General features: G+C 36.8%; 2 protein-coding genes across 2 annotated transcripts; both read left to right on the top strand.

The window, feature by feature from the left end:
* Nucleotides 1–1834: 1834 nt before the first annotated feature.
* LOC133329814 (uncharacterized) lies at nt 1835–2203 on the top strand. The gene has a single exon (XM_061538281.1). The coding sequence runs from the start codon at nt 1835–1837 to the stop codon at nt 2201–2203; it is 369 nt and encodes a 122-aa protein (XP_061394265.1).
* Nucleotides 2204–5714: 3511 nt separating this feature from the next.
* Nucleotides 5715–6083, top strand: LOC133329804 (uncharacterized). The gene has a single exon (XM_061538270.1). It carries the CDS (start codon nt 5715–5717, stop codon nt 6081–6083), a length of 369 nt encoding a protein of 122 aa, XP_061394254.1.
* Nucleotides 6084–13546: the final 7463 nt, after the last annotated feature.

Here is a 13546-nt window from a genome sequence, read left to right as displayed (position 1 = left end):
AAATAGGGTTGTCTGAAAAATCCAAGGCTCTAACGGCGTTCACGGATACCAGGTCGTCCGTTGTATCAGTTCGTCGTGATGCCTTTTGGTCTGTGCAACGCACCCCAAACCATGTGCCGCCTAATGGATCAAATCATACCGCCGGACCTTAAGCATTGCGTCTTCGGATACCTCGACGACCTGGTAATCATATCTGAAGACTTCGCTACCCACATCTCCATATTGGTTAGAATCGCTGAAGAGTTTAGGAAGGCAAATCTCACTCTCAACATTGACAAATGTCAATTCTGCGTTACCCAGGTAAAGTACCTCGGGTACGTTATTGGTAATGGGGGTATACAAACTGACCCCGAGAAAGTAGCATCCATAACCAATTGGCCTACACCTAAAACGATCAAGCAAGTGCGAGGTTTCCTAGGCTTGGCTGGGTGGTACAGGCGCTTTATTGAAAATTTCGCTACACTAACATTTTCCATCACCGAGACCTTGTCGTCTAAAAGGAAATTTAATTGGACAAAAGAAGCCCAATCTTCATTTGAAGAAGTCAAAAAGCGCCTGACCACCGCCCCAGTTCTAGCTAACCCCGACTTCCATAAAAAATTTTATCTACATTGCGACGCTTCCGATTTTGGAATCGGAGCGGTGCTTGTCCAAATCGACGATGAAGGACTAGAGTTCATGCCAAAAAACTAAACACCTCTCAACGCAATTACAGCGTTACTGAAGTGTTTAGCGGCGGTAGGCCATAAAGCGGTTTCGTTGCTACTTAGAGTTCGGACCACTCTTCTTTCAGTGGCTTATGAAACAACCAGACCTAACTGGTAGATTAGCCCGTTGGGTATTTAAATTACAACCCTATTCTTTCACTATAAGCCACAGAAAGGGAAGAGATCACATAGTGCCGGACGCTCTGTCGAGAATTCCTAATCCTGAGGTATCTGCTTTGGAATCCGTGGAACCGGAAATAGATTTAACTTCCAGCTGCTTTGACGACCCCGACTATACCCACCTAAAGGATAAGGTTAATGAAAATGTACAAAAATATCCAGATATAAAAATCCTGGATAAGTTTGTATATATAAGAACTGAACATTATTCGGGAGACCCGACCGAAGAAGAAAAAGCTTGGAAACTATGGGTGCCGATTAATTTGCGACAATCCGTAATATCCAGAGCACATACTTCTCCAATAACCGCCCATGGAGGAATGGGTAAAACTATCGAACTAATTCGTAGGAACTTTTACTGGCCTGGGTTACTAACCGATGTTCGAAAATATGTGGAGCAGTGTGATGTATGCAAAGGGTCCAAACATCCAAATACAGTCCTCCGTCCCGAAATGGGGAAAACTGTACCAGTTGTCCGACCTTTCCAACGCATATATGTCGATATTCTAGGACCTTATCCTAGATCGAAGAATGGCTATATTGGCTTATTTATTGTGTTGGACCATCTAACCAAATTTCATTGGTTATGTCCACTGAAAAGATTTTCTTCAAAGCCGATTCAAGAATTCCTACTAAAAGACATTTTTCATGTTTACGGCGTACCCGAACATCTAGTGAGCGATAACGGTTCCCAATTTAAATCGAACGAGTTCAACGCTTTCCTCACCAAACTTGGAATAACGCACGTGTATACGGCATTATACTCCCCACAAGCAAACGCGTCGGAAAGGGTGAATCGTTCGATTATCGCGGGAATCCGTTCTTATTTAAAAAGTGACCACAAAATGTGGGACGAGCATATAAGCTCAATAAGTTGTGCCCTAAGGAATTCCCTTCACACTACCATTAAATGTTCGCCTTATTTTGCCACTTTTGGTATACACATGATGACTCATGGCGAATCCTATCGTCTCTTAAGAAACATTCAACTTTTAGATGAACCGTCGGTATCCTTAAATAGAGAAGATCAATTGGCTATTATAAGAAAAGAACTGAGGAAAAACATACTGGCTGCCCATGATGTCAATAAAAGGCATTACGATCTTCGAGCCCGACCAACCTCCTATAACGAGGGTCAAACGGTTTACCGCCGTAACTTTGCTCAGAGCAATGCTGCAAACCAATTTAATGCCAAGTTAGCACCGGTTTTTATTAAAGCTACAGTCCTATCGAAAATTGGAAATAATTACTACAAACTGCGAGATGAAGAAACTGGCGCTACTGGTACGTATCATGGCAAAGATATACGTTCTTAAAAATTGTATCTCCTGTTAATATGTTTATAAATTTATAAATATTACCAGGTTTGTAATATTGAGATGTTACTGTTCATTCATTGGTAACAGTAAGATGTCAATAACATCAGTAGCTATGTTACTAACAGAAAGTTTCGTGATGATGTTACAAGTATTCTCCATCTCCCTGTTACATATTCGCTGTAAGCTGAGATAGTTCTAAAAATAGTAACCGCTGGCAAATTACAATGTAATATTCTTGTTCTTCCCACTCACAACCACAACAACGATAGGCAAACGGACGGACGTTAGACGCGCATACCCGAGGTTCGAGGTTCAATCCTCACTTCACTCTTAATATTTTTTTATTATCTGGAAACCATTGGTTTTTTTTGTAAAAGGGCATTCATAGATGGACACTAAGCAAAATTGATAGATGATATATAATGTGTATGTTAATTCATTGCTATTCTTTTCCCAGCGTTTTCGATAAATAATAATGCTGCATTGAAGAAGACCATTGGGTACCGCAAGCTGCAAATTGTGTGACCTATACGTCTTTATGATGTTACACCTCTGCTAACTTCCTCTGTCGCTCAGGCCAACCTAATTGGTTGATGAAGTGTACTAAAACATGATCCGATTATTTAAGCCTATCTTCACTGTAAGTCGGAGTGGGGGGATGCATAAGGCAAGTCACGTTATTTTGCAGCCACATTTTTCTGTTGTATGGCTGAGCGGTATTGCGTTTCGTCGTTTCTTGTAGCTACTGACTAGTGGTGAATTTGTTTTAACATTTTGCCTTTGTGGTTTCCTAATCGATTGACAGAGTATCATGATTCTTTTACATTTCAAATCCCGAGCTGAGCAATACATACAGCAGTGATAACATTTAGAGGAACAAAATACATATTATCACAGTAAAATTAATTTTTAAACTAAAATTTACTAAATAACAACTCCGTACAAGAAGTGTGTCACCTTTTATTCGATCTATATTAAAAGTGAATAAAAAAAAAAAATTTGGAAGGTAAATATTGATTGCCAGAAATATAAAATAAATCAGTGTTAGATAACTGGCTGTATTTCTTTTAGACCCATAGCCAATCACGTTTTGCAAAGTTGCCGAATGCGACTCCACTTAGGAGATATCTGGAACCTGCATAAAATTGGCGGTTACGCCATTTTGAGGGCTTCCAACGTGATACATAATTCAGCTTGTGAACTTTAAAACTTTGACATGGTGGTCATTCTACGGGTCGCATTATAGCGATCTTTACACTTGGTGGATGTCTAACATAGTATTTTAATGTTGCTATCAAGAAGCCACCTCTATCCTCACCAATCAATCATCAGAATATCATACGGAAAACTGACCCAAACAAATTAATCTGCATGTGATTTTACCGTAAATTTGGGGCCCTCTTCAAAACTCATCGCACATTTATTAAAGTGTTCCACAAACCTACTATTTATGATTAACAAGGCGGTCATCTATTATTAATTTAACTGTGGATATCTCTCTTATGCAGCCAGACATCATAAGCATAAAATTGGTTTAGCAAAGGTTACAGTGGATAAAGTTCAAGCTAAAGAATAAGTATATATTTCCGATCTAACGATAACCTTACTAACTAAAATTTAAGTAACCCTATCATTTGTGTGGTATCCTGATCTTCAAGGCCTTACATAACCTAGTTCAATCTGATCGTGATTAGCACTGAATCATGAATGTTACATAATTATTATCCACTATTAAGTTTAAAGAAAGATGTTACTATAGTAACCCAACAATGATTTAATAGAACCAATAATTGAAATACCACAATTACCACATATTCTCTAAATTAATTTCAAGTTTCAAAAATTTATAAATATTGTCTAGAGTAAAAATTAATTAAAACTAGAATTATTCGTCAATGTAAAACATAACTTTACCAATGTCGCATATATTGAAGTCTATTTAAAGAGATAAAAAAGATCAAGATGAATTATAGCTCTCATTTTAATTTAAATTACAAAAATAATGAAGTCATGAATATCTTATTGTTTACCCCGTTACAATATGTTAGCCTTAGCTTTTTACATTATTAAAGTTATGTTTCACAGTTATGAAACCAACATATATGATGTTTGATTCGAACATATCTGATTATACATAAGCTACTGAAGTAACAGAGATTTATAATAAACGCTGTTATCTACAGCAAGTTGTTAACATGAACGCTTAAGAAGTTTTTGTTCTTACAGGGGAATGTAAGTAGTGGGAATGATATTTACATAGACATGTTAGGGATCTTTTTAACAGTGCCAGGCCAAAAGATCATGGTAGGGTTAGGGTTTAGAGGCCATAGGATCAATAAACACCTCTCAACGCAATTACAGCGTTACTGAGAGAGAGTGTTTAGCGGCGGTTGAGGCCATAAAGCGGTTTCGTTGCTACTTAGAGTTGCAAGACTTTGAAGTAGTAACGGACCACTCTTCTCTTCAGTGGCTTATGAAACAACCAGACCTAACTGGTAGATTAGCCCGTTGGGTATTTAAAGTACAACCCTATTCTTTCACTATAAGCCACAGAAAGGGAAGAGATCACATAGTGCCAGACGCTCTGTCGAGAATTCCTAATCCTGAGGTATCTGCTTTGGAATCCGTGGAACCGGAAATAGATTTAACTTCCTGCTGCTTTGACGACCCCGACTATACCCACCTAAAGGATAAGGTTAATGAAAATGTACAAAAATATCCAGATATAAAAATCCTGGATAAGTTTGTATATATAAGAACTGAACATTATTCGGGAGACCCGACCGAAGAAGAAAAAGCTTGGAAACTATGGGTGCCGCTTAATTTGCGACAATCCGTAATATCCAGAGCACATACTTCTCCAATAACCGCCCATGGAGGAATGGGTAAAACTATCGAACTAATTCGTAGGAACTTTTACTGGCCTGGGTTACTAACTGATGTTCGAAAATATGTAGAGCAGTGTGATGTATGCAAAGGGTCCAAACATCCAAATACAGTCCTCCGTCCCGAAATGGGGAAAACTGTACCAGTTGTCCGACCTTTCCAACGCATATATGTCGATATTCTAGGACCTTATCCTAGATCGAAGAATGGCTATATTGGCTTATTTATTGTGTTGGACCATCTAACCAAATTTCATTGGTTATGTCCACTGAAAAGATTTTCTTCAAAGCCGATTCAAGAATTCCTACTAAAAGACATTTTTCATGTTTACGGCGTACCCGAACATCTAGTGAGCGATAACGGTTCCCAATTTAAATCGAACGAGTTCAACGCTTTCCTCACCAAACTTGGAATAACGCACGTGTATACGGCATTATACTCCCCACAAGCAAACGCGTCGGAAAGGGTGAATCGTTCGATTATCGCGGGAATCCGTTCTTATTTAAAAAGTGACCACAAAATGTGGGACGAGCATATAAGCTCAATAAGTTGTGCCCTAAGGAATTCCCTTCACACTACCATTAAATGTTCGCCTTATTTTGCCACTTTTGGTATACACATGATGACTCATGGCGAATCCTATCGTCTCTTAAGAAACATTCAACTTTTAGATGAACCGTCGGTATCCTTAAATAGAGAAGATCAATTGGCTATTATAAGAAAAGAACTGAGGAAAAACATACTGGCTGCCCATGATGTCAATAAAAGGCATTACGATCTTCGAGCCCGACCAACCTCCTATAACGAGGGTCAAACGGTTTACCGCCGTAACTTTGCTCAGAGCAATGCTGCAAACCAATTTAATGCCAAGTTAGCACCGGTTTTTATTAAAGCTACAGTCCTATCGAAAATTGGAAATAATTACTACAAACTGCGAGATGAAGAAACTGGCGCTACTGGTACGTATCATGGCAAAGATATACGTTCTTAAAAATTGTATCTCCTGTTAATATGTTTATAAATTTATAAATATTACCAGGTTTGTAATATTGAGATGTTACTGTTCATTCATTGGTAACAGTAAGATGTCAATGACATCAGTAGCTATGTTACTAACAGAAAGTTTCGTGATGATGTTACAAGTATTCTCCATCTCCCTGTTACATATTCGCTGTAAGCTGAGATAGTTCTAAAAATAGTAACCGCTGGCAAATTACAATGTAATATTCTTGTTCTTCCCACTCACAACCACAACAACGATAGGCAAACGGACGGACGTTAGACGCGCATACCCGAGGTTCGAGGTTCAATCCTCACTTCACTCTTAATATTTTTTTATTATCTGGAAACCATTGGTTTTTTTTGTAAAAGGGCATTCATAGATGGACACTAAGCAAAATTGATAGATGATATATAATGTGTATGTTAATTCATTGCTATTCTTTTCCCAGCGTTTTCGATAAATAATAATGCTGCATTGAAGAAGACCATTGGGTACCGCAAGCTGCAAATTGTGTGACCTATACGTCTTTATGATGTTACACCTCTGCTAACTTCCTCTGTCGCTCAGGCCAACCTAATTGGTTGATGAAGTGTACTAAAACATGATCCGATTATTTAAGCCTATCTTCACTGTAAGTCGGAGTGGGGGGATGCATAAGGCAAGTCACGTTATTTTGCAGCCACATTTTTCTGTTGTATGGCTGAGCGGTATTGCGTTTCGTCGTTTCTTGTAGCTACTGACTAGTGGTGAATTTGTTTTAACATTTTGCCTTTGTGGTTTCCTAATCGATTGACAGAGTATCATGATTCTTTTACATTTCAAATCCCGAGCTGAGCAATACATACAGCAGTGATAACATTTAGAGGAACAAAATACATATTATCACAGTAAAATTAATTTTTAAACTAAAATTTACTAAATAACAACTCCGTACAAGAAGTGTGTCACCTTTTATTCGATCTATATTAAAAGTGAATAAAAAAAAATTTGGAAGGTAAATATTGATTGCCAGAAATATAAAAAAAAATCAGTGTTAGATAACTGGCTGTATTTCTTTTAGACCCATAGCCAATCACGTTTTGCAAAGTTGCCGAATGCGACTCCACTTAGGAGATATCTGGAACCTGCATAAAATTGGCGGTTACGCCATTTTGAGGGCTTCCAACGTGATACATAATTCAGCTTGTGAACTTTAAAACTTTGACATGGTGGTCATTCTACGGGTCGCATTATAGCGATCTTTACACTTGGTGGATGTCTAACATAGTATTTTAATGTTGCTATCAAGAAGCCACCTCTATCCTCACCAATCAATCATCAGAATATCATACGGAAAACTGACCCAAACAAATTAATCTGCATGTGATTTTACCGTAAATTTGGGGCCCTCTTCAAAACTCATCGCACATTTATTAAAGTGTTCCACAAACCTACTATTTATGATTAACAAGGCGGTCATCTATTATTAATTTAACTGTGGATATCTCTCTTATGCAGCCAGACATCATAAGCATAAAATTGGTTTAGCAAAGGTTACAGTGGATAAAGTTCAAGCTAAAGAATAAGTATATATTTCCGATCTAACGATAACCTTACTAACTAAAATTTAAGTAACCCTATCATTTGTGTGGTATCCTGATCTTCAAGGCCTTGACGACAGCAGCACCCCAATCGATCTTCCGGTAAGTGGAAACTTTTCCATATGAAAATCTGAAATATAAAAGTTCTTTTGGCTTGAATATGTTTTTTTTTTTTTTTTGACATCGGTGAAACCTTTGCTATATTTTTTTTTTTGTTTCATAAATCAGTGCTTTTATCCCTCAGATTTGTAGATTATGTAATAAAAAAATTGTTCATTTCGGCAGTGTGAGAGTATATCAAAAAGCAATTAAAAATCTGCCAAAATTTAACCTAAACTCAAATTTACATAACCTAGTTCAATCTGATCGTGATTAGCACTGAATCATGAATGGTACATAATTATTATCCACTATTAAGTTTAAAGAAAGATGTTACTATAGTAACCCAACAATGATTTAATAGAACCAATAATTGAAATACCACAATTACCACATATTCTCTAAATTAATTTCAAGTTTCAAAAATTTATAAATATTGTCTAGAGTAAAAATTAATTAAAACTAGAATTATTCGTCAATGTAAAACATAACTTTACCAATGTCGCATATATTGAAGTCTATTTAAAGAGATAATAAAAGATCAAAATGAATTATAGCTCTCATTTTATTTTAAATTACAAAAATAATGAAGTCATGAATATCTTATTGTTTACCCCGTTACAATATGTTAGCCTTAGCTTTTTACATTATTAAAGTTATGTTTCACAGTTATGAAACCAACATATATGATGTTTGATTCGAACATATCTGATTATACATAAGCTACTGAAGTAACAGAGATTTATAATAAACGCTGTTATCTACAGCAAGTTGTTAACATGAACGCTTAAGAAGTTTTTGTTCTTACAGGGGAATGTAAGTAGTGGGAATGATATTTACATATACATGTTAGGGATCTTTTTAACAGTGCCAGGCCAAAAGATCATGGTAGGGTTAGGGTTTAGAGGCCATAGGATCAATAAACAACCGATCCTCTCATTATTTTATTGAGATATTTGTGATTGTTAGTTTTGCAGTTTTGTTTTGTTTTATAAGCATCCAATCAGGGGTTTTGATTTATTTGTTGGATAGCTCTGGACCTATAGAGTAGTTTCAGATTTTATATTTATTTTTTTTTAATATTTGCATATCATGGGAGTCTAAAATAAATTTTGTTTATGTTCTGATTGTATTTTTTATGTTTAGAAGGACAAGAACCCACCCCTTAACCGACTGTAAGCTAGTATCAATGGCTCCCGCTGTCTCTTCTAAATACACAAAAAACTTTGAATCTTAACACCGCACAATACAGTCATTGTTTCAAATGCTAGTTGGTATCATGCAGAACTCAAATAGAAATTAAATATTCAAATTGACTCGTTTGAACATTACACATATTTTACATCCAATTCGTCAAAAATCCTAAAAATTCCGAAACCTATGCGAGGACCATTACGTGGGTTGCAAGTTTATTTTTCATCCTTCTAGAACCAAGAAAAGCGAATAAAACCTTTAACCAAACATGAGGCCGAATGCCAAATTACAGCCTCTTCTGTTAAAAAGTATGGCTACAACGTTCAAAGTAACGAACATTCTCCTTGTCATTTTCACTTCAACTCGTCCATTTCTTACTTCACTGACACCAATACTAAAAAATTACTTAATTTAAAAATGGATTGAAAAAAACTCAACCCACGACTTTCTAGACTCAATTCGGTACGCTATCCGGAATCCGACGAACAGTAGAAGTTTGGTGCATTATTCACAGGAAACCGGACGAAATTATATATAGGTTAGAGGTCTAGGTTCTGTTAAATTAGTTAGGAGGGTAGACGGGGCTGCACACTCCTCAATAACCCACGTTTACGTCAGGTAGAATTCAAGATTGCTTGACAATTAAACCCAATCGACAACCATCGGTCCCCTGTCACCTTTGATTAAATTCAATGCAAGAGACCTCACGGCACTCTCGGCGACAAATGTAACTATATCTGGAAATATAGGGTAACATAGAAAAGATGTATAACTCAGTGCGTCACCTTTAAAAAATGTCTTCGGATATGGCGATGGAAAGCTGGAAATATTGTAGAGTATTGTGTCTTAGGAGAGGAATTTGTTACCTCGTAATTACGAACACTTTTTAAGAAAATCATTCAAATTCACCAAATATACAATTTATGGAGAAAGCTCAAGCACAAAAAAGTAAATTAAATTTATTATTTTTTTAAATGTTAAGGGGACCCCCCCCCATTCTCGGGGTCAAAAATTTTGTTGATATAATTCGAATCTACACTGATTACAGAATGTCTCTACAAAATTTCAAGTGAAAATCTCAAGAACTCTTGAAGTTATAGCCGATTTATTGTGTCAGCATCAAGTGACGGCTGAAGGGCTTCTCAAACTTTAAACGCGTTTTTCTCTAAACATTTTTTTGCGAATGGCGGGCACGATAACTCAAAAACTAATAATCCAATCGGTTCCAAATTTTGCAACGTTTCTCTGGGAGTGTATAGCTCTCGTATGAACTAGGATAAAGCCAATCGGTGAAGATCTTCCTTATTTTTTAACTTGGTTCTTGGTAAAAAATCGGCGATTTTCCAAAAATATTTTTTCAAAGGTCCACCATTTTGTTAATTTTAGAGCGAAGTCAATAATCCTAGTTCATACGAGAGCCAGACATGTACTCTTTCTAACACCGTTGGAATTTTCGGATTCCGATGTTGCAGTGAGGAGTTATCATGCCCGCCATCAAAAATAAGGACTTTTCTTTAATTACAAAAAACAACAACAAAACAATAACAAAAATTTTTTGTAAATTATTTTTCTTCTCTTTTAAATCTTCAATTATATATGTGCAAAGTTACAAACCTTAACTAGCATTTGTATTCATTTACCAGCCCATTGAAAATCTTGAAAAATTAAAATCGAGAATGGGGGGGTTCCCTTAAATAATAATAATAATACGAGTTGTGTGCTATGTTTTAGATTAAATTTCAATACCACCACACTGTGGTACAGGGTATTATGCCTTTGTGCATATGTTTGTAACAGGCAAAAGGAAACGAGATAGACACATGGTTCCTTTTGAGAATATGCATAGAATCACTTTCTGAGTCGATTTACGTATGTCCGTCCGTCTGTCCGTACGTCCATGTATTTTTGTGAACAAAGTACAGGTCGCATTTATGATCCGATTTTGATGAAATTTGGCATAGGTCACTTATTTGGCCCAAGGACGAACTCTATTGAAATTGGGAAAAATCGGTTGAGATTTAGATATAGCTCCCATATATTTGTTCGTTCGATTGAATGTAAATAGTGCACCAAAGCCCCTATATATCATTAGATTTGCCTGAAATTTGGCACAGGGTAATGAATTAGATCTAGAATAATGTGTGCTGAGTTTCCTGAAAATCGGTTTAGATTTAGATATAGCTCCTATATATATTTTCGTCCGATTTAATGTAAATGACCCAGCAAAGTCCCTATATATCTTTCGATTTGCACGAAATTTAGCATATCGTATTCAATTCAGTCTAGAATGATGTGTGCTAAGTTTCGTGAAAATTGGTTCAGATTTAGATATAGCTCCCATATATAGTTATGTCCGATTTTACGTAAATGGTGCACCAAAGTCCTCATTCGATTTGCACGAAATTTGACAGAGCGTTCTGTATTAAGTGCAGAATTATGTAAATGGTGCAGCGAAGTCCCATATATCTTTCGATTTGCACATTTGGCATAGCCTATTGAATTAAGTCTACAATGATGTGTACACCTCCTATATATATTTTCGTCCGATTTTAAGTAAATTGCGCACTAGAGAACCATAACAAAGCCGATTGACACAACGTACTGAAGTTAATATAAATTAATATCTGGCAGGTTTGCTGGAAATCGGTTCTGATTTAGATATATCGTAGCTTTCATATATCAATTGGTGTCTGATTGAGATAAAATTGTAAGCAGTGCAGCATACCGAATAGCGTGTGTCAAGTTTGCTTTAAATCGATTTACACAAATCTGCCCCACTATGCGCACTCTAAACTCTAAACTTATCCAAATGAATTAAAATTTAGCATAGGTTCCAGAAAGACATAAAAATCACATATTTAAGTTCGTTTAATTTCGTGTCAAAATTCCTTCAAAAAGTCGACGTCTTTTCTGATACATATGTAGAATGTACCCAATGTGGTGAAGGGTATCATATACTCGGCCCAGTCCGACTGTACTACTTTCCTTACTGGTTTTCTACAGTTTTTTGTTGTGGCATTTTTATACCCTACATAACTATGTTGTCAGGGTATTATAGCTTTGTGCAGCCCCAAAAGTTTGTAACGCCGCGAAATATTGGTCCTAGACCCACCTTTAAGTATACCGATCGTCATATCTCGACTAGCTGAGTCGATCTAGACATGTGTGTCAATGTGTACAATGATGTGTACACCTCCTATATATATTTTCGTCCGATTTTAAGTAAATTGCGCACTAGAGAACCATAACAAAGCCGATTGACACAACGTACTGAAGTTAATATAAATTAATATCTGGCAGGTTTGCTGGAAATCGGTTCTGATTTAGATATATCGTAGCTTTCATATATCAATTGGTGTCTGATTGAGATAAAATTGTAAGCAGTGCAGCATACCGAATAGCGTGTGTCAAGTTTGCTTTAAATCGATTTACACAAATCTGCCCCACTATGCGCACTCTAAACTCTAAACTTATCCAAATGAATTAAAATTTAGCATAGGTTCCAGAAAGACATAAAAATCACATATTTAAGTTCGTTTAATTTCGTGTCAAAATTCCTTCAAAAAGTCGACGTCTTTTCTGATACATATGTAGAATGTACCCAATGTGGTGAAGGGTATCATATACTCGGCCCAGTCCGACTGTACTACTTTCCTTACTGGTTTTCTACAGTTTTTTGTTGTGGCATTTTTATACCCTACACAACTATGTTGTCAGGGTATTATAGCTTTGTGCAGCCCCAAAAGTTTGTAACGCCGCGAAATATTGGTCCTAGACCCACCTTTAAGTATACCGATCGTCATATCTCGACTAGCTGAGTCGATCTAGACATGTGTGTCCGTCCGTCCGTCTGTCCATTATAATTTGTAAACACGATACAGGCCACAGTTATGGACCAATCTTCACGAAATTTTGCATGTAGAATGGGTTCTGGCCAATGAAGACCCCTATTGTTTTTGGAAAAGATCGGTTAATATTTAGGGGATGAAATGGACCAAAAACTTTATTTTTGTCTGATTTTCTGGTCGCTCCAGAGGCCGCAATTATGGCCCAAACACCGCGAATTTTTGCATGGAGAATGGGATCGGGCCAAAGAATAAGCATGCCTGTTTTAATAAAGATCGGTGTAGAAGAGTCCTCTTTGACTGTCAATGAAACAGATCCAACGTTTTGCGCCAATGTAACACACCTATCGTAGGGCGTCACTGAAACAGGCCTCTCGTTGGGCGTCAATGTAGAAGACCTTTCGTTGAGCGATGAAACGTTGGGCTGCAATACCTTGCTACGCAATTTGTAGCGATTCATAAATGAATACACGACTTGATTGTTTTTAAAGACCGACTTTATTACTATTCAGCGCAACCTTATCAGATGGATACTGCAATGTATCGTGTTTGAATGGAGATTGCGGAATGAGTTGGTTTAGGGTATTTATTCTTACTCTGAGCAATCTTATCAGATGGATACGATGTATCGTGTTTGAATGGAGATTGCTTAATGAGCGACTTCTAGTATTTCCTTCGCTCTTTTATACCCTTTTCTGGGTTACAAAATATGTTAATCGTTATCGATAACATT

The sequence above is a fragment of the Musca vetustissima genome, unplaced genomic scaffold (assembly GCF_032173495.1).
Source record: "Musca vetustissima isolate MV318-11 ecotype Yass unplaced genomic scaffold, APGP_CSIRO_Mvet_v1 utg79959, whole genome shotgun sequence".
In the NCBI taxonomy this organism is placed as follows: Eukaryota; Metazoa; Arthropoda; class Insecta; order Diptera; family Muscidae; genus Musca; species Musca vetustissima.
This window is presented reverse-complemented; position numbering and strand designations above follow the sequence as displayed.

Bases quoted from the DNA above. Each gene is read 5' to 3' on its own strand.
- LOC133329814 (XM_061538281.1), top strand. From the start codon at position 1,835: ATGACTCATGGCGAATCCTATCGTCTCTTAAGAAACATTCAACTTTTA.
- LOC133329804 (XM_061538270.1), top strand. From the start codon at position 5,715: ATGACTCATGGCGAATCCTATCGTCTCTTAAGAAACATTCAACTTTTA.